The following is a 27,213-nucleotide window of genomic DNA, read 5'->3' as shown; positions in this document are numbered from 1 at the left end:
GGATGGTCACAAGTATGTATCTTTTGTGTAATATTCATAGAATTAAAATAATTGCTTTTTTTGATTACCGCATCAATTTCTTTTTACAGGATGGTCACACTGTGAGACCTCGAATTGACGTAAACTTCTCAGAAGCAGAAACAGTCATTCATGGTGGAGAGGGAAGGAACAAGAATTTCAAGTTGTGGCCTAACACCATAAAGTCCCCAGTCGTTTCCTTGGTGATTTGTCAATACTTTTCCGTCGTGACACTTTCCTTTTCTTGTTATTAGGATTATAAAACCAATATTCGTTATTTGGTTACAGAATTTTGCTCCATCAAGTATTGACGGCTTTCAATTCTCTGTTGCTGGGAAAACAGAGTGATGATATTCTCGTTATTTGGTTACAGAATGGAAGTGATGATATTCTTGATGTTGACACGGGCAATTATGATTCTTTGAACGTTTCAGAGACCACCCAAGTAAGTATTTCCCTAGCATTTTATCTATGGAAGCATAAGAATGTTGATTTATGAATGAATGAGCGAGAATCCATGTGCATATACGAAAAACTTTGCTGAAATACGTCGCCATAAAATTCAGAACTCAGGTTTTTAGCAAAAACACCATAAAATCTATGTCTGAAGTCGGATTTTCACGGTTTGCATATGCATCTTCAAACCCGGGAAATTTTCAAGCTTTAACAGAGAAGCTTTTTAAATTTTGAGCATGTTTAGGGCCTGAAAAAAGCGAAACAGTAAACTTCCAGGAGACTTTCAGAACTTTTTCAGACTGTATGTTGTCCAATGTTTTGACCATATCTCCTTGATAGTTCATCGGATTGTTATGAAATTTTGTTATGTTATAGATAACATCCATACGAAGATAATGGTATATAACTAGACCTTATATTATTCACCAATTTCTCCCAGTTCTTCATTTTTACAGGGCAGTGTGAAATCCTCTCAGACGAGCTTGTTGTAAAACGTGTTTTCATGACTTTCACGCTATTTGCTCGTGTCTTGAATGCATGATGATGAACTTTGATGATGTTAGACCACTTGTATTCTGTAGTTTATGGTTCTACTTGGCTTCCATGTTTAGATTTCTCTAATATCATGTAATCTTCGTACTTAGGTGCCAAATACCAAAGTTGAGAATAATGAAACTAATAATGATAACTCGAGCGACCCCGGGGTTATTGATGAAGATACAAAAATCTCTGCACTTCACGTCCATGACGAGATTGCTACTGAAACCATTTAGACTTCAATTGTTGTTGCTCCAGTGGCGGAAGAAGCCGAACCACGAGTGGAAGAAACTGAAGAAACCGTCGCTCTGACTGTAGAAGTTGCTCCAGTAATTGAGAACCGTATAGTGGTGCATGAATACCCGAGTTCAGGGATTGATTTTGATCATCTATTTGATGCATCACTCCCATACCACGAGCTAGTTGGTGGATTCAGCGTTCCTATTGGATATGCCGACTTGTACGAGAAGATATGGAGGAAATTTGGTCACATCGTCGTTACCAGATATCCCAAGCGTGCTTATTCTTTAACCATGCAAGTAAGTTCTATCTTGCGTGTTGTAAATGATATATGCAACAGGGCTAGAAATATTGTTATTCCAGATGTACTCTTTGATTGGGAGTTCAACTTGGAGAATTCTAAAAAACTTGGCTTCAACGTAAAATGGCTTCGTAAGAAGATAGATGCTATCAAGGACTCATGCGAGAACAACATACCCTTTACCAATGATGCTATGAAGGAGAAGGAGGACAAGATTGCTAGGCTGACTAAAGATCTGAATATGGAGAAGGCGGACTTGCAAGTCTTGAAGAATGCAGAGGAGCGAAAATCTTTCTTTGCTGATTTCCTTTGAATCCTTTTTTTTGTAATCTCTTGAACTTCTGAACTTCTGAGAGATCTGAGGTTTTGTTTTGGTTTTTGATTTTTTGACTGGTTTTGGACCGGTAGATGATTGAGGGTTTTCTTTGGGATTTGATAGAGATTTTCTTTAAGCAAAATGAACTGAATTTTGATAAATTACTGAATTCAAATACTGAATGCAAGTATTGCAAACGTTCTGGAGAAATTGATATACAATGAAAGAAAATCCTAAATGCCAAATCCCAGACGTCATGAATGATCAAGCGCCCAATACCTCAAATGCCTAATAATTTCCACTGATCCAAGGTACAGTTGTACTCCCTACGCCTCTGATCCCAGCAGGATACTGCGCACTTGATTCCCTTAGCTGATCTCACCCACAACTAAGAGTTGCTACGACCCAAAGTCGAAGACTTAACAATAAACAAATTTATCTCACACAAACAAGTCTAACAAAGGATCAATCTGTCTCCCACAGATATACCCTAAAAGGTTTTGTTGCGTCTTTTAATAATAATCAAGGTGAACAGGAACCAATTGATGATCCGGTCTTATATTCCTGAAAAACATCCTAGAGTTATCAATCACCTCACAACAATATTAATCGTATGATAGCGAAACAAGATGTTGCGGAATCACAAATAATGAGACGAAGATGTTTGTGATTACTTTTTATATCTTGCGTATCGGAGAATCTCAAGCCAATCAATCTGATTATACTCGTACGATAGAAGATGCAAGATCATATCACACAACTACGATAAAATTAGTATCGGTCTGCCTTCACAATCGCAATGAAATCTTTATGTCGTTAACCTGGTTTTTGAAGAAGAAACCAGAGGTTAAAGGAGAACCGACTCTAGTATGCAAACAAGTATCACAAATGAGGTGTGGGGATTAATTTTACACAGATACTAGAGTTCCCCTTATATAGTCTTTCAAATAAGGGTTTGCAATTAAGTTACCTTGGTAACAAAGCAATCAATATCCACTGTTAGATGAAAACCTGATTTAGATTCAGGCTAATATTTCTCAGCCGTTAGATCGAAAACTTAGCTTGTTATGCACACTTGACAATGCACGCTTCTAGGTTTGTTAACCGTACCCAAACATATGCACTTGTTGGTTCAACAATAGTTAACCAAATGGTTATCCATATGATCATTCCATATCAACCACGTTCTTCTTCACCACAACTAGTTTAAATGATTTCAAATGAACTAGTTAGAGAGTTGTTCAATTGCAAGGATATCTCATGTACTACACAAGACAGAATTGAAGCAAAGATGATTCGATTCACTTGAATCGGTTCATGAACTTTTATATCCACGGTTTACAAACTGCATTCCTTAGTCTTTTTAAGTTTAAGTTCAGAAATCATCTTCAGATATATATAACCTTCTCAAGTTCGCAAACTAGGTTCGCGGACTTAAGTTACCGGGCAGAGTTTACAAACTCCGGCGTAAATTCTCGGGTATGAGAACTTCGCCGGTTCGCGGATTGGATTCGCGGACTGAGTTCGCATACTGAGTTCGCAGACTTAGTTTCACGCAAATAGTTTGTCAACTCCAGCAGAAATTCTCGGGTTTGAGAACTTTGGCAGTTCGTAGATTTGGCTCACGCCATTCTTCCGGTTCTCTTGATCAACAAAGTTCGCAAACTTTGGTTCAAGGAATAAGACTTATACATAAATGTGTTTCCACAACAATGCTTATGTTCACCATTGGTTATGTAATCTAAACTCTCATTTAAATCATTGAAACATTCTTAGAGGACGTTATATAGTTGTTACACCATTTCTCGTCAAAGCAATTTTCAAGATGATTGAAACATATCATGACTTTCGGCACATGGTAAAGATAAACATGGTCGAAGCAAAACGCTTACCAACACATATTTCGAGATATAGATAGGCGAGGTATACTCGGCACGAAATACCAAATGTGTATAATCTAAGTCTATATATAGCATACGACTTTTTGTCTCAAGAAGTAGGAGATAGAGTAGATATACTTTAGAGTGACAGATAAGTTCAAGTCTTCACATACCTTTTTGTCAAGAAGTTCCACCGGTTCCTTGAGTAGTTCTTCTTCTTGTATGATGAATCTCCATGAAGTCCTTGATCTCAACTACACTTTCTATCCTTGTCCGAGACTTAGCTATAGTAGACTAGAAATCAAGACTTATAGTTTTGATCACTAACATTGACAAACATGCTTGAGATAGCAACGCATGCGAGTTCGACCGAGCAATGCTCTAACAATCTCCCCCTTTGTCAATTTTAGTGACAAAACTATCAATACATATGGAATACAAAAAAGATAAAGAAACTTTAGTAGCTCCTATTCCACATGTCTAATCTTTGACATTCCTCGAAATCTTTGTCACTTCCAAGTACTCCAATGATCCCAAAGGTTGTAAGTTTAGCATCACCGTTGTTGAAGATCCGTAGCTATAACAATGAGAAAACATAGTTGTCGATCATTGTTATACAGTGTCATGGTATTATTACACAGCGTCAAAGTTCAATTGTATCAGAACTTCAACAATAATACTATGGTGATATGTATCACTCCCCCTTAGTCAATACTCCATCTCACATGGAAACCACTCCCCCTTACACAATGATCCGAAAACCATATGTATTTGTAGTGTGAACTACATATTAATTCTCCCCCTTTTTGTCAATAAAATTGGCAAAGGTACAAGAACGGGATCATAATGAAATTTCGGAGAGAGACATTTCATGACAAAAAGAAAAATACATACCAACTAATTCAGATGCAATCATAAAGCCGAAGCTAAATGCATTCATCAAGGAGTTTAAAGATACAAGATAACCCCTCTAAAATTCCACAGCCGCACACCCCTCAAGATATGACCATTAATCACAAGTTCAAAAGAACTCTCCCCGATTTGATGTCATTCCCGAAGGAACAACAAGAGCGACCTTAATTTCGAAAGAAACGGCGGATTTTTATTGTACACAAAAAACCATGAGAATGATTTCCTATATACAAAAACTCAATCAAATTAATCACAAGTAAACCCATGATTAACTTAATCGGAATACGCAATCAAATTAAACACAAAAATTGATCAATTCAATTGATTATGCTCAACATAAGAGAACTTATGGAGACACGAAAAGACTCAACTAGACTAATTACAAGAGAACCATAATTAATCTAATTGGAATACACAACCAAACTAATCAAAAAAGTAATTAATTTAATTATCATTTGTTTTTCTCGACATAAGAAAACTTACGGAGCAATAACTAAATAATCAAACAAGATGATTAATTTAGTTCAATATGCTCGACATAACATATCTCACGGAACAACAACTAAGCTAAAAAATCAACTTGGTTGTACAGTGCTCAACATAAGATATATTACGGAGCCTCACAGTAATATATAAAATATGGATCAGGGATGATCAATATTGCGGAATACACAAGGATTCATTCTATTTTCCATCATTATTTGCATAACGATATTTAATAGACATAATCCTTGAAAACAAAAGATTTTAACCTATCTTCCATCAAATATTTGACAATATAGGCTTAACTTTTGTATTTGTCAAAAGTCCATTCATTCTTTTATCAATACTTGAATACCGATCACGGACGACTTTACTTTTGACAAAGTATGGGACAAACATAGTTCACGGTCGTAAACCCCAATATCCCATAATAAATTGCAATATAACAAACCATAAAGATTAATACTGCAAAACATCATCCTCCAAAAAGTTTTTAGAATTTAAACTAATAAACCTAAAAAGGAACAAGAAGATGAAAAATAATAGCTATGTATAGTCACAATCATTGCTATTCAAAGTACTAGTTATTCTTCCAACTAAATCAAAAAGAAGACATACTAGGCAAATAAACAAAACTCAGTTTTCCTTGATGATTTCATACCTCTGGAATGGTCCATCGAAATAGGAATCACTGATATCCTTGATCTTGTTGACCGCAGAGACCCCATGTTCATGAGTGAGAACATTAGTTTTTCGATCAATAATGCCAGCAAAATGTCGAGCCTTAGCGCAGTCAAGAATAACTTTCTTATGATTCCTAATCAAGATGTTCTGAGTACCAAGGATTTTTTCCTGTCCATCAATAAGCTGGTTTATCTGCAGTTGAAGGTTAGCAAGTTCGTTCTTTACTTCATTCTGAATGAGAATTAAATCCCTTGACAGATTCTCCAATCCAAGAGTTATACTCTTTCCTTTCAAGAATCTTCTTCCGAATAAACTCTTGAGCATGATCACTTCCTTTGAGATCATTCTTTACAGTAGGGTTAACTTCTTCTTTGGGAACAGTTTCCATCGAGTTCCTTTCTGAAGATTAATGAACGCATATATGAGATATATATATATATGTTCAAGTGTACACCCTAGATAGAAACCCTAGAGTTCCTTGAGGAGATATGGACGTTCGTGGACTAAGCCATACGCTAAAAAAAATAAAAAAAAAATAGTGGACCCAACCAGGAAAACTGCATACTGTGTCACTTTCAAAATTTCTCCAGTCCTAAAAAGAAAGGTCACAGTGATGAAAGAAAGAAATACTAAAAACTCACATCATAAGATATCAAACATACAAACCGATGAAAATCGGCTAATTACTTGAGAATCTCTGAAACATCATCCTTGTATCTCTCAAGTTAGATACAAGAACGGAACGTTCTGCTACTAGGAAGCAGAGGGAGACATAGTCTCACCATAGGTTTTGAGAGAGTAGTTGTAATTTCCACCAGGATATCTGACCTCAGCTTTTCTTGTTTTCCCTTGGCATTTTCCAAATAAAGGAAATTTCTCACAGCCCTTCCCGAAGGTTCAAGAAAAGAGGCTTTCTGATTATGAGTCTAAGACCTCTAGGGATCGGTTCTAGAGGATTTTCCGAAATGGGTCTCCATACTCTAGATTTAGATTTACCAGAGTTGTTCTTATAAGCACGGGACATGCTTTCATTAGCAACACAAGGATTTATGCCACTAGGATGCACAAGCGTCCTGCAATGATTTCTAGGGAAGAGGTCATTTTTGTAAGATGTCTGGTTTCCTGTGGACATAAGGTTCACTGCTGTAGTCGACTGACTGTTTGTTCCATTGTCAGTGAAACGAAGCAAATTGTGAAGTTTAGCTATTTGTTTTCTCCTTTCAAAACAATGGATAGCATAGTGATTCCTTTTTCCACAGAAAGTACAAGTCGTTGAGGAGAAGCAAAAAAAGGCATCTGTTTTAAATTCACAACCTTGTGAGAAGATGGTAAGTTATGAAAACTTTTCTCGACACAATCTTCTCCTGGAGAGTATTTCTTCATGTACTATATGTCAAGAACAGTTTGAACAGAAGAATTTCCCCTTAGGACAGAGTTATCCTTTTCCAAGGACTTGCATTGTTCATGGGCTAGTGAAAGGGATGCTTCTAGTTTCTCTTTTTCAACACGAAGTCTGTCAAGATCAGATGAATGCATCTTGATCAAACGATTCTCTCTAATTGATCCTTCTTTGACCATCTTTTCGAGAACACTAATTTTTTCACGCTGTAAATTAGTTTCTTGAAGAAGTTTCTCAATATCCTTAGAGAAGGACTCAATAATGTTATAGAGTACACGTTCTCGATCAATAGACTTTTCAAATTCATCGATGAGTTGATCATGATTCTGAAGATCTACAAACTCAGTAGAATTTTATGCGATTCTGGTGAGCTCCATTTCAGCTTTTGCCATTGTGTGAAATGTCTCATTGGAGGAAGAGTGGTCAACACAAGATGAGACAATCTTCCTACCTCGGGATTCAGAAGAATCAACTAAGGAGCAATCCTTTGAGGTATTCCCTATACAATTGTCATAGTTAAAAGATTTAGGAGGCATCTTGGTATGCGTAAGAGATTCTATCCTCAGACTCATATTGCTACAAACACAGACTTGTAAGGTCTTGAACGTGTTTTCCTGCTCTGATACCAATTGAAAAAGCGAGGGTCTAACAACACCACCCAATATTTCGCTTAGCAATCTGTATGGACAAACTCGAATATACTTTTAAGAGAATCAACAAGACTCATTCAATTAGAAGTATATAAACGAGTTTATATCTCTCTTCTTGATTTGATTTACTCAAGCAAGAACTGCGAGTCCAAATCAAATACAAGGAATAACTTGGATGGTACCAAAGACCAATATCCAAGGATCAATCAATATCAATCAACAACCAAAGGTCGGATTTCCAATTGATTGATTCAAACGCACAACCTGTATTATTTCAATTATAAAGATAAAACAATATAATGCTAAATTGAAATAACACAGACACCAGAAATTTTGTTAACGAGGAAACCGAAAATGCAGAAAACCCCCGGGACCTAGTCCATATTGAACACACCCTGTATTAAGCCGCTACAGACATTAGCCTACTCCATGCTAACTTCGGACTGGACTGTAGTTGAACCCCAATCAGTCTCCCACTGATCCAAGGTACAGTTGTACCCCCTACGCCTCTGATCCCAGAAGGATACTGCGCACTTGATTCCCTTAGCTGATCTCACCCACAACTAAGAGTTGCTACGACCCAAAGTCGAAGACTTAACAATAAACAAATCTGTCTCACACAGACAAGTCTATCAAAGGATCAATCTGTCTCCCACAGATAAACCCTAAAAGGTTTTGATCCGTCTTTTGATGATAATCAAGGTGAACAGGAACCAATTGATAATCTAGTCTTATATTCCTGAAGAACAGCCTAGAGTTATCAATCACCTCACAACAATCTTAATCGTATGGTAGCGAAACAAGATGTTGTGGAATCACAAACAATGAGACGGAGATGTTTGTGATTACTTTTTATATCTTGCCTATCGGAGATATCAATGTCAAGCCAATCAATCTGATTGTACTCGTACGATAGAAGATGCAAGATCAGATCACACAACTACGATAAAAGTAGTATCGGTCTGGCTTCACAATCCCAATGAAGTCTTTAAGTCGTTAACCTGGTTTTAGAAGAAGAAAACCAAAGGTTAAAGGAGAAGCGACTCTAGTATGCAAACTATCACACGTGAGGTGTGGGGATTAGTTTTGCACAGATACTAGAGTTCCCCTTATATAGTCTTTCAAATCAGGGTATGAAATTAAGTTACCTTGGTAACAAAGCAATCAATATCCACCGTTAGATGAAAACCTGATTTAGATTCAAGCTAATATTTCTCAACCGTTAGATCGAAAACTTAGCTTGTTACACAAACTTGACAATGCACGCTTCTAGGTTTGTTAACCGTACCCAAACATATGCACTTGTTGGTTCAACAATATTTAACCAAATGGTTAGCCATATGAGCGTTCCATATCAACCACGTTCTTCTTCACCACAACTAGTTTAAATGATTTCAAATGAACTAGTTAGAGAGTTGTTCAATTGCAAGGAAATCTCATGTACCACACAAGACACAATTGAAGCAAAGATGATTTGATTCACTTGAATCGGTTCATGAACTTTTATAGCCACGGTTTGCAAACTGCATTCCTTAGTCTAAGTTTAAGTTCAGAAATCATCTTCAGATATATAACCTTCTCAAGTTCGCAGACTAGGTTCGCGGACTTAAGTTATCGGGCAGAGTTTACAAACTCCAGCAGAAATTCTCGGGTATCAGAACTTCGCCGGTTCGCGGACTGGGTTCGCGGACTTAGTTTCACGCAAATAGTTTGTCAACTCCAGCAGGAATTCTCGGGTTTGAGAACTTCGGCAGTTCGCGGATTTGGCTCACGCCATTCTTCCGGTTCTCTTGATCAACAAAGTTCGCAAAATTTGGTTCAAGGAATAGGACTTATACATAAATGTGTTTCCACAACAATGCTTATGTCCACCATTGGTTATGTAATCTAAACTATCATTTCAATCATTGAAACATTCTTAGAGGACGTTATATAGTTGTTACACCATTTCTCGTCAAAGCAATTTTCAAGATGATTGAAACATATCATGACTTTCGTCACATGGTAAAGATAAACTTGGTTAAAGCGAAAAGCTTACCAACCCATATTTCGAGATATAGATAGGCGAGGTATACTCGGCTCGAAATACCAAATGTGTATAATCAAAGTCTATATATATAGCATACGACTTCTTGTCTCAAAGAGTAGGAGATAGAGTAGATAGACTTTTGAGTGATAGATAAGTTCAAGTCTTCACATACCTTTTTGTCAAGAAGTTCCACCGGTTCCTTGGGTAGTTCTTCTACTTGTATGATGAATCTCCATGAAGTCCTTGAGCTCAACTACACTTTCTATCTAGTCCGAGACTTAGATATAATAGACTAGAAATCAAGACTTATAGTTTTGAACACTAACATTGACAAACATGCTTGAGATAGTAACGCATGCGAGTTCGACCGAGCAATGCTCTAACACTACCAATCCATGGTAGTCACTCGTATGACGAAGCGGCCGTCTATAGAGCGTTGAATGACGAGGACAAAGAGTTGTGTACTTATCTGTTGAAATGTAAGGATGATTCCAGTCATGATTTGGTGCGGAAAGACCAGGCGTCACCGAAGCAAAACGAGGACAAGAAAGTTGTTGGTTCATACAAGAAAGGGGGGTCTTTAAATGATGAAATTATGATCATCATCTTCATCATGATTTATGAATGAAAAGAGAAGGAGAAGATGATAAATTTTATAATTTTATAATTTATGGAGTGTATTTTAGTCATTACAAAAAATAGTTGGAATAGGGGTTTTGTTGATTACTATTTCATAACCCGATTTTGTCATCTTGTGAGCCCTCAAAACCAGCCCTATAATAGGTTTCTTTAATTAAAAACATTTTTTCATGTGTAAAACGCTGCGCTTTGTGGGTTGGGATTGTAGGGTCAGGTTTGACCTTCCTGGGCATGTCATATTGTGTGAAGAAAAGCGGTCCTGTTTTTACTGCAGCATTTGGTTTTTCAATTATGGATGAACAACTTCATCTTGGAAGGTGGTACTCGTAGTTGTCAAATAAGAAAAGTAATATGCAATGACTACTTTCTTCTCATTATTCGACATTTTCAAACTCCTTATCTCAATGCAAAGGCTCCTGACTTCAACCAGAAGCCAACTAGTTAAGGATTACAACCAGAAGCCAACTAGTTAAGGATTACGGCCACGGGAAGCGGCTTGGGATTCATAAACAGGGTTCCCATGATAACGCTTCCATCTGCTCCACCTTTTTAGTGAAATTTTAAGGTTCTTGGGAGGACACAAAGAGTGCTTCCATCTGCTCCACCTTTTTAGTGAAATTTTAAGGTTCTTATGAGGATACAAAGAGTACGTGCAACGAGCAGCGAAGGTTACAGTCGCAACTTGTAAGTGTATGCGCTGAGATTGTGCTAGTTGTATCCAAACAGTAGGATAACACTTGTAGCCGGTGCGCAAGGCAGTCATAACTCGCAAGTAAAAGTATTTGGTGAGACCGGGCAGGGTATACAGGTGGTTGTAACTCATGGCAGGATCCGACTCTCAGCAACTAATAATAATCTCGCTTAACTAATTAATAGTAGCTAACCTTGTTCTAGTCATTTGGGAAACAGAATAAGAAAACTCTACAAAATTGAGATTTTTTACAGACCGTCTTTACCTTGTAATATCTCTTCAAAATTCATAGGGCATCTTTCCATGTTGCCTCCCCTAAGCAATATCTCTTCAAAATTCTTCCAACAAGACCTTCACTCATACCTATCATACAACCCTCCATCGCAGATGCAAAACCAGAATGTAAAAAAATATATCTACTGGTTAGCATCTGAGGGTCTAGCTTGGTATACCCTTCTTACTTGCTTCTCTTGTAGTAATGCTACACCAGGTGGCACAGCATTTTGCTGTCTCATGTACATTCCAGTGTTTCCATAAGCTTGCTTATCAATCCAATTAGTAGGTGGCTTTGGTGGTTGGCTCACATTCTGATAGAACTGCTGATGCTGGTTTGACATATGCCCAGGCATCAGCATCCTAGGTGAGACCCCAGCATGTGGGATTGGTGCTGTATGTAAGATATGGTCTTGTTGCTCTACATATGCAAATTGATCTTGTGTCCTAAAATTATGTCCTCTTGGCAGTTCCATGAAAGCAGAAGGAGCTGATCTAGAGCTAACAATGATATTACCTCTAGGATTACTGTTGTGCTGTCCATATAAATAATTAGGATCTTGGGTATATCCTCTTTCATGCCCTGAAGGTCCAGATGGTCTATGCCTGCTTGCTGTTTGGTTGTTTGGGGAATACCGTTGAGGTGGATGATCCAATAATCCAGGGGAAGAGGGGTTGGATTTAATATTCAGTGTGTTCTTCAACAATCTATGTGCTGCTTCTCCCAAATAAGAGCCTGATATTGCCCGCGGCACCGGCTGCCTACAAACAGATCAACAGACATGGAACTCATGTATATATGCAAAATGACAGGTCCTGCTAGGTATTTGTTAAATTAAATAATTGACGGTGGGGAGAAGGACCTATTTCTCACCTCTCTCTCCCTTGTTGACGCCTGCTATTATCTTCGTGCCATAGCACAGGAAAAGGTTTTACATCATATGGTCCCACAACCTGTAATTATCAAAAGACTATCAACATACTTGATAGATATCTACTTTCAACATACTAATAGTATGACACACGTGCCGTGCACATCTAGAACACTTAAATGTGCCACAAGCCAAGTATGGCAGCCACATGCAAATCCCAGGTTCAAACTGACAGATTTTTCATTCTTAAAAAAAAAAATTAAGCAAAAGGCACTTGGAGAATATCCTTCTGTTACCGAAACAGAAAGCTAACAAACTAGACATTTCTGACATACCTTTACGGGCATGACTACACCTTTGGGAGGTTCTGGAATGTGTCTATGGGGTTCAGGGTTCAGATAAGATGCATTTCTGCAACCAAAAAAGTAGCCTCTTAATAAAGCAAGTAGAATTTGTATCTCCGATTCAACTAGAGTGATAGAGAGGAAACTCACAAGACTAGGTTATTGACAATATTTCCCAACCCCTGAATTGGGGATGGAATTGTACCCCTGTGGCCATTCCTCTCACCTATCCAAAGGTAACCATTCATTCCACCACTGCAACAATCAAAAGCAACTCAAGTTATATATGTGGCAACTGAACTATCATGAACTCAAATTCTCAAATTGGACTATGCGAGTTGCATCTATGTTACCGACCTAACATTTGTATCAATCTCACGAGCATATCTTATTTCTTTAGGTGGCATGGACGAAAGGTAGTAGTAGTACGAGGATATTTGGGGAGCCAAGGGGTGATTTACAGAAACATAAAGCAAATCCAGCATCAGACTATTTCGAGCTTTTTCTTCCACCTGGGTACCAAATAAACGTAGCAGATATCAGCATCCAAAACACAAAAACAGAACATTTTAAAGGTGGTGGTTTTGATTCTCAAAAATAAAAATCCAAGGTGGTGGTTTTGATTCCCAAAAATAAAAATACAGAGGGATAAAATAATTCTCATCTAAAACAGCTTTCAAGGTCTTGATAAGAAATAACTATAATACAGTGAAGCTTTTCATTCACAACATTGCCATGCAGCTGATTGTATTTGTGGTACACCACGATCACAGATACCTGATGGAAGAAAACAGGGAAGCATTCTCACCGTTAGAGTTTCCTCAAGCTTATCTGTTTGGGCTAGCAGTTCGGTTTCATTGATGAATGGCAACTTCACAACACCCTAAGCTCAAGATAAGAACATTCTAGTTAAGTTACCATTACTCTTTACAAAATTATATCTGAAAAGAGAAACACTCAAAAACAACAGAACAACGTTACCTGCCAAGCGAATCTTTTACCATTCATGTCAACCTCAAAATCTGTTCACAGAGAAAAGGCCTAATATTAAAAATAACAGTCAAACATTATCTTCTATTTATTACTTTTTTTGGCAGAAAAGGAACAAAATCATTGGGCACAAAACTGTTTGCTAAAGAGAACCAACATACCATCAGGATAAAAGTGACTTATTGGAGATGATGGATCGATGATTAACGCCCTGTAGTGCTTAGGCAAAGCATTCGAGCTACACATAGAAGAGGTAAAAACATGTCAGTCCACACGACCTAAAGAGGAAGCCTATGTCAGAATTGCAATACATATGGAAACATGTACGATTTATTTGATCATTACAGATGCACACAAATTTATATATACATAGGCATGTGTATATCTATATGTACATGAGTGTCTAACCAGAAAAGGATATAACCTGGCAGCCGGTAGGGTTCCCATTAACTGATCGAAGGGTTTGAATGGCCGTCCCAAAAAGAAAGTAATTTCTAACTCAACCAACTCTTTCAGATCAGAAGCAAAAGGAGCATAATGGTATGGATAATACCTGATTCAAAAACAAAGATAGCTTAATTGACAAGCATCGTAATAAATGTATGTTCCAAGGATTAGAAGAAAAAAAAAACCATCCTGACTATACAATACTCATGGCACACAAGCAAAAAAAAAAGAAACAGAAAATTGGTTGGTCTTTTTTTAATATCTCCTCCCCCAGAATGGATGACGATTCTATCAATAAAAAAAGTCCATATTTTCCGAATCTAATTCGGTGACTGAGTGAGAAGAATCATGATGTCAGTAATATCAGGGCTGATCCTCCAGTCTAGTCCACCACCTGGAGAATTCAGCGACATATGTACTACAAAGGAAGGTTAACCTTCCCTTGTACCAGCATCCTGCTTCAACCACGTTTGAATTTGGGTCATACTTATGTGGTCTGTGCTGGAATGGTTGGAAAGCAAGATATAAAAAAAAAAACATAAATATAATTGCAGAAGTACTATAAAGACGGATAAACTAAATATCTCTAAAGTTGAGCATCACTTTTTGGTACTATACTGACCATTGCCAGGAGCAAACGCCATGATAGTAATACCGCATCACCCAGCAAAGACCTTCCACATACTTCAACACCTACAAATGAATGCCATGCGGCGGGTTATTTTCCAAGTGACAAAGAATCAGGTATTTTTAAAGAATGATAGTGATCTGATCTATGACCTGGTAATATATAAAAAAAAACATCATCCAACAAAGTGAAAACCATTTCGCCTAAGTGACCTATGGACCCTTCATCAGTTGTGTTGCCCAGGCCACATCAGTGACTTTTAGTAAAAGAAAACAACTGTGAATAACACCAACATGCAAATGAAAAATATCGGAGATAAAGCACTTACAACGTCATCTTTGACTTTATCAATCTCCTCTGCGCTTGACAGATCAAATTTCTCTACGTAGTACCTTTCTTTGTATCCCGGCTCCCCTAATTTTACCTGAGAAGAATAGCATATTGCAGTTATATTCGGAGATAAAGCAAATGGAATGCCTAGCGTTAGTACTTATTAGAATATGAATCCTGCATGCAGATAAATGTCCTCAAAGCTCAGAGCATTCACGGCTGGTTGAAAGCATATACAGTGACATTCACGAGCCACATACAAAATTAGGAACAGCAAGTCTCACTATTAGTATAGCTACTACCATATAGGCCCAGCTTGAAACATGATACTGTCGATAAGGTTTACCTTTCTTGTTTCAGTCAAGTTATGATTTTGCAGTTTGGCACATCAATTTTAGAAAGAATACAGTATCATCTCAAACACTTGACAAGCTTCTCGTGCATTTTCCAACTTCATATGAGAAGATCTCAAACTAAAAGATATTAAACAGAGTTACACGTTCGTGCTACGTCAACATTAACCAACATTTCATTTCAGATTAATGAGTCATGTTCATCTTGTTTATTTGTATCATTTAAGATGTCTTCCATAAATGAAGGGTTCAAAAGCAAAATCCTTACAATGATTAAGGGTTTAAGAGGCTGAAAATAAACATTATGCCCAGCAATTCAATTATATTAGTTGTACATTAGGAGGATTTTTTATTTAATTTATAGTAAGCAAATACACCAGAATTAATCAATTCATATTCGACCTACATCATCCCAATGAAGCAAAACGAGCTGATATCCATGCATCCAGGTATATATCCATACAAGACTTGCTGAACTGTACCAAGAAAGTAAGAAGACAAACCTTGTCTACTAGCAGCGTTTGGGGTTCATCAGAATTTGCTCTCCTATTTTCTTGTGCCTGAAATAAATGAAAGATGAATTATGATGATTGCTTATCAAAGAAGCCAGAAAAGTAGCTAAAAAATCTTTTTTATGCGCAGAAAAGTCCGCAAGCACAGATAGAAGACCAAGACATCTTTAGACTTAGAATTAAGAATAGCGGGATAGTAGAGGTCTGTCAACCACCAGTATAAGTGATCTGAAGATAACAAGGCATTACTATTATGACGCAGTAAGCAAATCACCTGTTGAATACGAGCACGCTTCTGAAAGATTTGATCTTCGTGTACTGCAACCGACTGAACAAAATGTTCTACCCTATCCAGTAAGACCTGAACATGTGAATCCAAGCATTAAAACTAATAACATATTCGACTAGCGGTAGCATAGCTATTGTGAAACTTCACCATTAGGTAGTCTACAAAAAGCTCTTAAAGTTCAGATTATAAATGAAATCTGTTTTCTAGGTATAATCAATCCGCAAAGGATATGAGCAATATGTTTAGTGCTTTTAACGAAGAAAAAGAAAAAGAAAAAAAAAGTGATGGCTATACGCGGCTTTGGTCAGATATCGTTCCACAAAGCCCAGAGAAGAATTCTGACTTCAAAACTACCCAAGCTGTAAATACAGCGCTACCTTGCCAATATTTTACCAGTCAGTGACTAATGGTAATGACAACCCAAATAATCAGTAGTCAGGCAAGAGAGTATCTGAGGCTTATAATTGGAAACAAATTACACTACATACAAGCTATTAAAGGAAAGAAAAACAAAATACAATTACCTCGCCAGCATCTGTAAGATAACCACCCATAGCAGTAAACTCTTTTTTATATACATGCATGAGTAGAGTAATAGCACCCTGAGTGCGAAAAGACAAATGTTAGGAAAAGCATAAAAGCCACCACAGTCGTATGACTGTAAAAATGCTAGGACACTAAGATTCTAAAATCAACGACAAATATGAAGAACTAGATTGAGATTTCAACATCCACAAAATAGATGTGTGATTCAAATACCTCACGTATTTCCAGTGTTGGCATGTGAGGAAGGAAATCATTGCCAACAAAAAAACACAGGAAAACAAAATCGTCGATTATCCTTTCAAAGTTTATCACAAACGGGGGATTGGGAATGTCCATGTCATACTGTAAATACTCTCGCAACACCCAGATGTTGAGAAACTGCAAATTGAACAAGTCAGAAGCAGGTCGAAAGCATGGCCAAAATTTAACAAGATAAAAAATTTAAGATGGTTTCTCTGATAAAAAGCTGTCCAGTGATATGTCACCTGATATTTCTTCTTGTGAATCGGTGTTTCATCTTTTTCAGTGGGCTTGCCGTAGCACTCGGCTGCAAGATGACCAACTTGGCCACATGCATAACATTTTTCTTGTTGCCCTGGGTACGTGATAACCTGCAAATAACAAAACAAAATCTCCTTGTTTAGTTATCAATGACCAAGTAATAGAATGACTAGGCGTTCAAAGATCCAATTTGACGAACCTCTCTTAATATGGAAAAGTGAACCTCGTGAGTAGCCAGTGACAACATAATTAGATCAGCATCCTATAGATAAAAAGCAAACAGTTTACCCCAAAATTGTAATTAGAAGAAAAATGAAGATATGGAAGTTTAAGGAAATAAAAAAAATAAAGTTTTGGAGTTGAAACTCACCAGGCCATAAAGACAATGCACTGTGTTTGGATTGTAACCGGGAAGATTCCTCTGTAAGCGAATGTAGGACATGACCTTGTGCTCACCCTCACCAGGAACATTTGAATCAGAAAGAATAACCTTCAAATAATCACCCAATGCAGCCCCATGAATAAATTAGAGAGATACACAGAGAAGTATCCTGAAAACAAGGTATTCAGGGAAAGAGACTAAGACAGATTACTATGCAGGCATAGAACTAATCATCCTTGAGGGAAACAAGACTTTGTTCCGTAATTAGGACTCACTAGTCCCTACCTTAGTGTAACACCACCCAGGATGGTGGTTCAGCCTAGAGTGTATGTAATACTGAAGGGCGGTGGACAACACAGCCATGAATGGAGTTCCTGGAGTAATGACATTTGAATCAGCCGTTTCCGGCTTCTTTTTAAGCTCCAATCCTCTTCTTTCTTTCTCAAACTCCTCCTTCAATCTTTCTTCTTCAGCTGCCTTAAATATAAAGATACAGAAACAAGAGAATCTCAATTGTTAACCGACTTTCCACTAGCAACAGTTCAGCACACAAACAGAAGTCCCAAGAAAACTTACTACCTCAGAAGCATCTTTTGCAGCTCTGAAACGCCGTGTCCTCTGCTGGTTCATTTTCGCTCTTGGAGCAACCCCATCTAATAACAAATCTCACATTAATACGAACTTTTTGCCCCAACAAGATCATGGCACTCAAAATGTAATAAGCAGCGGGTGCACGTGTTTACCAATTGCCATATAGAGAAGCTTTCTTGGGCGAACCAACGTAAATAAATGATCGATATAGTCAAATATCGATTTAAAGACATCATCATATGTGGCAGGTGAAGGCTGCGGACGTGGTAAAACCAGCAAAACAGAATAAGAAAAAAAACACACACACACACACAAATTATAAAATGTTACAAGGTCAAGAACCATTGCTTTAAATGCTAAGATTCTCTTTAAAAAATCAGTACAGAAGCACATAATGTAAGTACTTTTATGCCGGTATTCTCAACTTATACATCCGCTTACTCTCTCCTATAATCTGACAAAATAAGAACAAATTTCAGTTTGCTACTAAGCAGTTGATATGAAATCATCAGCCACAAATAGGGAGTGTGAACAATTACTGCTTAACTAAAGATAAGCAGCCAGAGCGTGAAACTTGGGTTAAGAAGTACTACTTCATCTCAATGCATTCACGCCCGTATTATCGTCTTGTTTAAAATACCCTAAACTTTGGCTAAGATTGTCCTGTGTAGCTAGGTTGGCTTTACTTGGTTCCCATTAGTCTTGTAGCGGTTGGTCAGCCTTTCACGATGTATTCGTTTCTAAACCACGATGATTACCAAAATCAAAGCATTTGTTCCTGCTAGTAGAATTGAAGTCAATTTCTAATCTTAACCTAGCTTAAAAACCACTAAACCTAAATTTTTCAGCAAGTAACTCAAATAAACTGTGGGTTCATATTGGTGCAAACCTACGAAACTAAAATCTAAAATTTCCTACTAATATAAAAATTACATACTATAAGTATAAAAAGAATTTAGAGATCTAAAAAGAGTCATACCTTTCCTTCGGGATGAAAACAAGGATGAATAATTCCGTTCATATCCAGATATAGATTATCAAATTCGATATTGTTAGGGTTTGGTTTAGTTACATCAACAACAGTTGAAGATTCATCTTCAATAACATCAGAGATCGATAAGGGATATCTATCCGCTAACCATTTATAAAACGCGGGAACTCCCATAATTAATTAATAATTAGGTTACTGTTACTATCTTCTTCTGCTGCTGCTGATACTTCAAATCTTCAATAACTCATTAATGGAAACATAAATAAATTAAAATCAAATCAAAAGTTTTCTAGTGAAACTGCGAGCGTCTTATTTTGTGCTTCTGCAGGACAGAGAAAGTGCTGTGGGTAGGTTTTGTTAATTCTAAATCGTTGGATGATTGGTCGGCGGAAGATAAGTGAAGTTCTTATCTACGACCGTCGGATGTTCGTGCAGATCTCGAAGTTTGCTTAACGTGTTGTGGTTAACCTTTATGGGGCTCTTTCGGAGGTTATATCGTATCCATTACTCAAGGGGTAGTAAAAAAGAGAACTTATTCTGGCGCGGTGTTACTCTATGGACCATGATTGTCGCTTGGTGCCTGGTTCTTTGTACTAGATCCAAAGGATGAAAGCATACCTTCAAGAATAATAACAACATGGCTGAAGTTTGGACAATTTGCGATGGTGTTAATTTGGCTTGAATTTCAAAGTTGGAGGTTGAGAGTGACTTATCTTGCACAATTCAGTTGTGTTAGAGCATTGTTCGGTCGAACTCGCAAGTTTTGTTATCTCAAGCTTGTTGTCAATGTTAGATGCACAAAACTATATCTTGATTTATAGTCTACTAATAAAGTCAAGTTTCGGACTAGGCTTAGAGTATGATAGTTGAATATCAGACGTCACTGAATAGCCCGAGAAGATTGAAGACTGGAGAACAAACGAAGACATTTGCGAGAACTTCATCGAAAAAGACGTATGTGAAGGCTGAATCATCTCATTTACCATTCTTTCTTAATAGATTTAATATTGCAAAGAAGAAATTTCGAGTCAAGCTTGTCTTGATAAATCTCTCAAAATATGAATCAAGCAGTGGATGTTCTTAGATCCTTAACAATCTTAGTTAAGAACAATTAATTGTTCATGAACTATTTTTGTTTAAAGTGGATCACTTGGAAATTTCAAGCAATGACATTTATTATCTACAACTATTGGGAATGTTTCAAATCGTTTAAAGAGAATTTTCGGAACATCTGAATTCGCGAACAGGACAGATACGCGTACCCTGTTGATCTGAGTCCGGGAATTAGTGGGAGGTATCACACCATGTACGTGTACCCTTAGGATATGAGTTCGCGAACTTGCCAAGGTATGCATACGCGGTACGGGTACCCTTGAAGTCTGAGTTCGTGGATTGTTCATAGGTATGCATACCCACCCAGTTCTGAATTAAGAAGGAGCTCAGGAACTGTTTTACAAATATGTTCGGTTTTGCTACAAATATCATTGACACTTTTAAGACAACTTATTTCACGAAATATCTTGAGCTTGTGAATCATGGTTTACGTTTTGAGTATTATTGAACACCGCTTATGCTTGTAAGTTTAATAGGCATACTTGCCAACATGAACCATCATTGTGTAGGGTTTCAAAACCCTGAACCATAATGCATATTCTTCTGTGTAATTTCAATGCGGACTTCTCACGTGCTTACATGGATTCCTACCAAGAATTTCATCTAAACTGACAAAGTGTCTGCTTGAATTCCAAGCAACGCTAGCTTGAACTCAAAGCTACATGGTGCCTTGAATATCTATAAATAGAGAGACTCTTGCAACAGAATTTCTTAATCTATGGCACTCTTTTGTCCTAGTTGTTAAGCTAGAGTCGTCCTCTATAACCTAGGTTCTTCGTGAATTGTATTCTAGTTTACGACTTTGAAGACCTCACTTAGAGATTCGTAAAACCCGATCGGACCATTTTTTTTTACCTGATAGTTTGTGTATCTGGATCTTGTTCTTATTGATCTTTGAGGTTTTAGTAATCTCATATTAGGAACAAGATAAAGAAAACTTTTTCTTCGTATCAGACTTTGTTCCTCAGTATAGATATTTAAACTCCTCTTTGATTTGTTTGGATTGTTCTTGAGAAGTGGTTAGTAATCCAGGTTTCTCAGCTAACTAAGTATAAGTGTTCCTGATTCGTGAGGTTTGCTGGACTTTGTCTACTGCAACAGATTTCCAAACATGGATTGAAATATCAAAAGGGAAATCAAACATGCTTATATATTAGAGGAAAATTGGTATCAAAAGTCTTCACTTAGATTGAATCAACTCTTATGCTTTAAAGGACTTCAGCTAAGGGAATCAAGTGCGCAGAATCTTGCAAGGTTCAAAAGGCGTGAGGAACATATTTGCATCTGAATTGCTTGGAGGGTTACTTTGGTGTTAACTGATAAGCATGTAAATGCTACATTTTATACCCATATTTATATTATCTAGGATACAATATATTAGTTGCTAATACTATTTTAGTGCTTTTGTAAAAAGTACAAGTGAATTCAATCAATCAGCGAATAAACAGCAAAATGTGAGACTTAATGGTGTTTGCGACGAAAATTGTAAAATGTGGTTGGCCTGGTATTTCCATATATCAGCAACCACAATGATGAAATGTGGTTGGCCTGGTATTTCCATATATCAGCAATCACAATGATGAAATGTGGTTGGCCTGGTATTTCCATATATCAGCAACCACAAAGATGAAATGGGGTTAGCCTGGTATTTCCATGTATCAGCAACCACAATGATCAAATATGTTGGCCTGGTATTTCTATATATCAGTAGCACTTATTAGCTGGCCTGGTATTTCTATATATCAGCAGCACTTATTATGCTGGCCTGGTATTTCTATATATCAGCAGCACTTATTATGTTGGCCTGGTATCTCCATATATATCAGCAGCATAGAATTATTTCACAGCCGAGGTCACAATGGGCAGACAAGTTTTAATTTGCTCTTCAATTAATGCATGGTGAAGCGAGTCGACGTCATCACACTAATGCCACTTAAGATTGGTCAAGAGTGAATTTATTACTGTTAGCATAAGAATGGAAGAATATCACCTCCATGACCACGTGCAAATGAAGTGCAAATGAAGAAAAAGAAAATATTAACATATCTTGTCCTTACATAAGTTCTCTTGTTATATATATATATAAAGAATCTGAAGGAATGTTTGAGACCAAATGACGTTATTTGTGCAAATACAGTTAAGGTGGGCCCAACACATGCAAGAAAACATCATGCTTTTTAGATGAAATTAATTCATTTCCTTGGTGGTTTCATATACTATGGAAAATGGAGATTCGCTGATACTTTACAATGTTTCGTCATATTATGACAAGCGGCACAATATTATTGGGCGGATTGTATTTCATGACATGTGGCAGACTTCTATTGGGAGGTGATGTGGCGACGACGTGAATTCATCTGTGGGATATATTTATGTGTTGTTTCAAAATGAAGGGGGGGGGGGGGGGGGACTCGGCCACAGGGCCGCAACAAAAAAAGGGTTTGGAGTTTTGTTTTCATTTTCCATTTTGTTTTTGGCTTTTAAGAAAGCCATGGCTAACTACAGCCATGTAGGGTTTAGATAGAAGCCAATTTATTTATATGAACTCTATGATGATATTTCTAATAATGATTTGATTGAATAGTGATTTTCTCTTCATATAGCTTGGCGTTTAATTGCTCATGTCATTTTCTTGATTATTTATGCTTTTCAATTGATATTTCGTGCTTTGATAAAATCATTGACATGATATGCTTTAGGATTGATAGGTAATGCTTTAGAATCACTACCCATGAAGCGAAGGAGATTACAGCGGAGAAACTATATATTATAATTTAATATACCATCTTCCGAGACATGAGATTGAGTTCGATATTTGTCTTGAGTAATAAATAGAGATTAGTAGAGTTTTATATGATTGAATTGGTGGAAATCGAAGACCCTAATAGCCCTTTCATTTTCTTGGTTACGTCTTTGTTATTTTTATTTCATCTTGTTTGAATTTCTGAAAAATCCTTAAAAAATCATCTTGTTGATTATTCAGTTTTGGTATTAGTTGGTAGAGTATTTTCACACTCCTCGTGGGAACGACTTGTACTTGTCGTTGTTCCACTAGTTAGACACTGTGCACTTGCAGTATATTATTGTAGGTTTCCCAACCTACCATTAACAACATTCCAGTTTGAATTCTGATAGTAGGCTAGTGTCTGTAGGGTTTTAATACAGTGTGGTGTTCAATTATGGACGAGGTCCCGAGGGTTTTTTACAGGTGTAGTTTTCCTCGTTAACAAAACTTTTGGTGACATGTGTTTTTCCCTTTCCGCATTATGTTGATTTATCTTTATCGTAGGAATAGCACAAGTAGTAGTAAACAATCTAGATAGTTTAAGTCCCTATTAATTGAGATCAAAAACAAGACTCGTTCCTGATGAATTCACATCTTGAAAAAATAGATTGCAAGTTTCGTACTTGTTAGAATTCGGATACGACTAGATTGATCTTATATATTTATTTGTGAGATTATCCGAGAACTCTTATACATAGTCAGGTACACGGACCTTTGGTCTCTACATATTGATTGGGTAAGAGAAAAGAGAAAAACTCTACATACATATGTTTAATGGTCTTTGTTTTAGATCTACTTGAAATTGTATTGGGTTTCGACCATACAGGTTGCCAAACGAAAAATTGAGCGGTGTACTTAATAAGTCTGTGCTTGTATCAGAGATAAAAAACATCGAATTGCTAATAAGGAGACAGAAAATATCGATAGAGTTAATAAGTCTATGCTTGTATTGTTACTAAAAGTTCTACCATGACGGGTAAATGTTTTGTGAGGATTGTTTTATTCACCTGTAACATACACCATAATGCCTTAAAGATGCTTCAGAGTCTCTTATCTAGAGGATCAACTGATTCTTTATTCCCTCTAGATGCTCTCAACTCAACTAAGATTCCTAATTTATTGGTTGATGGGAACAAATCTAAAGGAAAAAGAAAAGTTCCCTTTAAAAGGACAAAAGTCAGGAATCTATCAGTCAAAAGTAGTGGGCTTCATTGTCTTAAGAAGCTGTCTCATAATCTTCTTAAGGAATGTAATAAAGGACTGGCTATAAACGAATACCTCTTCAAATCCATTAAAGATATTTTTGAATTCTTGCAACGTCTTACCTTGATTAGAATCAAGGTCAAATCCTTGAAAAGTTTTGACTATGATAAATTATGCTACCATTGTGGGAAAATTGGACATGTTGGGAAGTTTTGCGCAATCCCTAAAGGGAAAACTACAAATATTTCGACTACTCTAAATGGTTATGGAATTATATCGATTGATCACATCTTCAAAAAAAAGAAAACTGAACGGAGGAAATCAAGCCTGGTCAAGAAATCTCACCCAATTGATCATGCTCCAAGCACGAGACACGAAGACTATCATTATAAGATAGTTCGTGAGCATATACTTACTCACCCAACTTCTTGGTAACGCGAGTTTGGCACCACCCCATCATGTATATAGCTTGAGATGGGGCAAGTAACAAATAAGTAAATCTTATTTTTATTTTTGGTTTGTTGTGACCATTTTGTTTTTATGCCTTATCAGGTATCTTTTAGTGGGATATGAGTATTTTTGATACTCTACACTAGATAATGAAGAACGTGATTTCTTTCAAGTAGGAAACACAATAAAAGATCCTTCTTGTCGTGTCGAACCTTGTTCTATAAAAGATGTGATTGTACAACGTAAATCCCTCTAGGGCCAAGTGTCATGTTTGTCTCCTACACACGTGTATATGTACAGGAAAGTCAACATGACTTGGATGTTATTACATCACTAACAATGAGTCCAAAATGTAATGACTCAACGTGGGTATCAAGAAGTCATGTTCTTTTAATTAGCAATATATTCTCCCTGCTTGTCTGACCCTTAAGCAAGAGACGAGAACGAGATCCATGTGAATTTTTCATTAACTAGACAATATTATGCATGCTCTTAGATATTTTATTTAATCATAAAGTTGATATTTAAAACTTAAATTTTTGTTTGAAAGAAAACCAACCACCTTAAAGTTACCTCTGTATAATATCATAAATATTTTGGGTAACACAGTTCATATTGGTGAAATACATACTCTTGTTGGATTATGTATCAATCTACCAATTTATATCACAATTTTGTTGAGTTTTCACTCATCAATGGAGACTTGAATGTGAGTCAGTGGTGGCATTTAAATTTCCATATCGATATTTGTCGGAAAAATATCCCTCGAAAAGGGTTCTTTTTAAAAATTATTAGATGATATAGCTATCTCCCTCAAAATATTATCTGATTTGTAACCCGCTTAGCCCAATAAGCCATATACAAGGTTCGCGGACTCGCAAACTCCCTTGTTCATTTTCTTCCTCAACAGTCACGTACCATGAGAAGAAGGTAACCTAGGGTCACGGAACCGGATGTGTTTCTCATGATTCTAGAGTCCGTCTTCTAAAATCTTGGTAGCTTTTTGCTTGGAATCAACTTTACTCAACAAGGATCGTGTCTATTGAGGTGATTTCTCTCTAAAATGCTTCTTCTAAGTAACTTTTTCCTTCCTCTTCATCACTATTTACTTTATGGGTAGATATAGAGGGGATCCTAAGAATCCTAAGAACTGTCTAAGGTTTCTTCACAAAAGGCAATTACCCTAAAGGAGAAATGCGAATCAAGTAATCAGACATCTTGTGGGATTACTCTTGTTGATGAAGAATGTTGTAAAACCTATGACAAAATTCTTTATAAGGGTTTCATGACAGAAAATAAATTGGTCAAGGGGTATGTGGATGTTGGTGAAATATCTTGTTTTTAGAAGTATAATCTTGGAGACATTTTTGAAGGACATGTTAAAGGATTTGATGTTTTTACAAGGGTATTCTATGCCAACATCCATGATTTTAATATTAAGAAATTATTATTTATAACCAAAATGGGGAAAGAGCCATAGAAGTCGAGAAGGAATTTTTGACTAGTGTTACAAATATACCTATGGGTAGCTTCTTTCTTCTTAGGCCAAAAGAAAGTAAGCCTTCTTGTGATACTATTTCCTTAAAGCTCATTGGTCGAATTGTTGGATGGATTTATATAAAATTTCCTACATAAAATCTTTTCATGACTTTGAATATTTTTGGGAAACTTGGAATTCCAAATATTTGTGCTTCCACCATTGAAAATTCTCGTTGGAGTCGAGACTTTGCGGAAATGGTTTATTTTCTTAACTTGGAAACTCAAGGTCTTGATGTTTGTGGTTGGATCATTCTTCAAATGGATACTGAAAAAGAGAGGGTACCAAGTACACTACTGGTAGGTCTATAAACAAGCTTACACTAACAACTGCAAGTGCACAGTCTCCTGAGGTAACACAGGGAAAGCACAGGTCGATCCTCAGGGACAAGGTGGGTGTAAGTCGAAGCTAAAGTCTTAATACAACTGATTCAAATAAGAAGTAACCAAAATGGTTTTGTTTTGTCGATACGACTGAGAGGTTGGTAGTGACTGAAATAGTAAAACATAATACAAAGCAATGATAAGGAGGATAGTAGGGCAGTCAAATCCACCACTAACCGACATTATGTATTCAATTGATATCACTATTCTTGTCCTTATAACAGATTCAAGTTTACCTTGTGTTAGAGCATAGCTCGGTTTAACCCACTAAGCATTGGTATGTCAAGTTTGGTTGTCATATTTTAGTGAACCAAAACTCATTAAAATAGTCGCTTGATTATTTATTAGAGTCAACTTCGTATAGGTTAGCTTGAAAGTATTACGATATCAGACATTACAAGTATTACGTGAAGACTTGAAGAATGTGAAGAAGTAAGGATCTACAACGACGACATCAT

The 27,213-nt window shown here is 36.8% G+C and overlaps 1 protein-coding gene across 2 annotated transcripts; it reads right to left on the bottom strand.

Moving 5' to 3' along the window:
• Window positions 1-11,264: 11,264 nt before the first annotated feature.
• Window positions 11,265-19,635, bottom strand: LOC113350087 (5'-3' exoribonuclease 4-like). Of its 2 annotated transcripts, none has more exons than XM_026594160.1 (22): window positions 19,273-19,635; window positions 18,446-18,548; window positions 18,279-18,355; window positions 17,988-18,179; window positions 17,691-17,810; window positions 17,520-17,582; window positions 17,305-17,430; window positions 17,033-17,197; window positions 16,798-16,875; window positions 16,259-16,345; window positions 15,976-16,032; window positions 15,118-15,213; window positions 14,784-14,854; window positions 14,139-14,267; window positions 13,876-13,952; window positions 13,706-13,746; window positions 13,533-13,607; window positions 13,082-13,236; window positions 12,875-12,979; window positions 12,716-12,791; window positions 12,383-12,462; window positions 11,265-12,270 (listed from the first exon to the last, which is right to left on the bottom strand). In XM_026594160.1, the coding sequence occupies exons 1-22, from the start codon at window positions 19,456-19,458 to the stop codon at window positions 11,652-11,654; spliced, it is 2,778 nt and encodes a 925-aa protein (XP_026449945.1). In that variant the 5' UTR covers window positions 19,459-19,635; the 3' UTR covers window positions 11,265-11,651. The 2 variants fall into 2 exon arrangements, with proteins under 2 accessions (XP_026449945.1, XP_026449946.1); XM_026594161.1 differs by having other exon boundaries at window positions 18,282-18,355.
• Between the last annotated feature and the right edge of the window lie 7,578 nt (window positions 19,636-27,213).

The sequence above is a fragment of the Papaver somniferum genome, chromosome 2 (genome assembly GCF_003573695.1).
Source record: "Papaver somniferum cultivar HN1 chromosome 2, ASM357369v1, whole genome shotgun sequence".
Taxonomy (NCBI): Eukaryota; Viridiplantae; Streptophyta; class Magnoliopsida; order Ranunculales; family Papaveraceae; genus Papaver; species Papaver somniferum.
This window is presented reverse-complemented; position numbering and strand designations above follow the sequence as displayed.

Coding starts and splice junctions, on each gene's coding strand:
- LOC113350087 (XM_026594160.1), bottom strand. CDS start 19,458: ATGGGAGTTCCCGCGTTTTATAAATGGTTAGCGGATAGATATCCCTTA. Junction 18,549..19,272: donor GTTTTCATCCCGAAGGAAAG/GTATGACTCTTT, acceptor CCACGTCCGCAG/CCTTCACCTGCCACATATGA. Junction 17,583..17,690: donor TGCATTGTCTTTATGGCCTG/GTGAGTTTCAAC, acceptor TTTTATCTATAG/GATGCTGATCTAATTATGTT.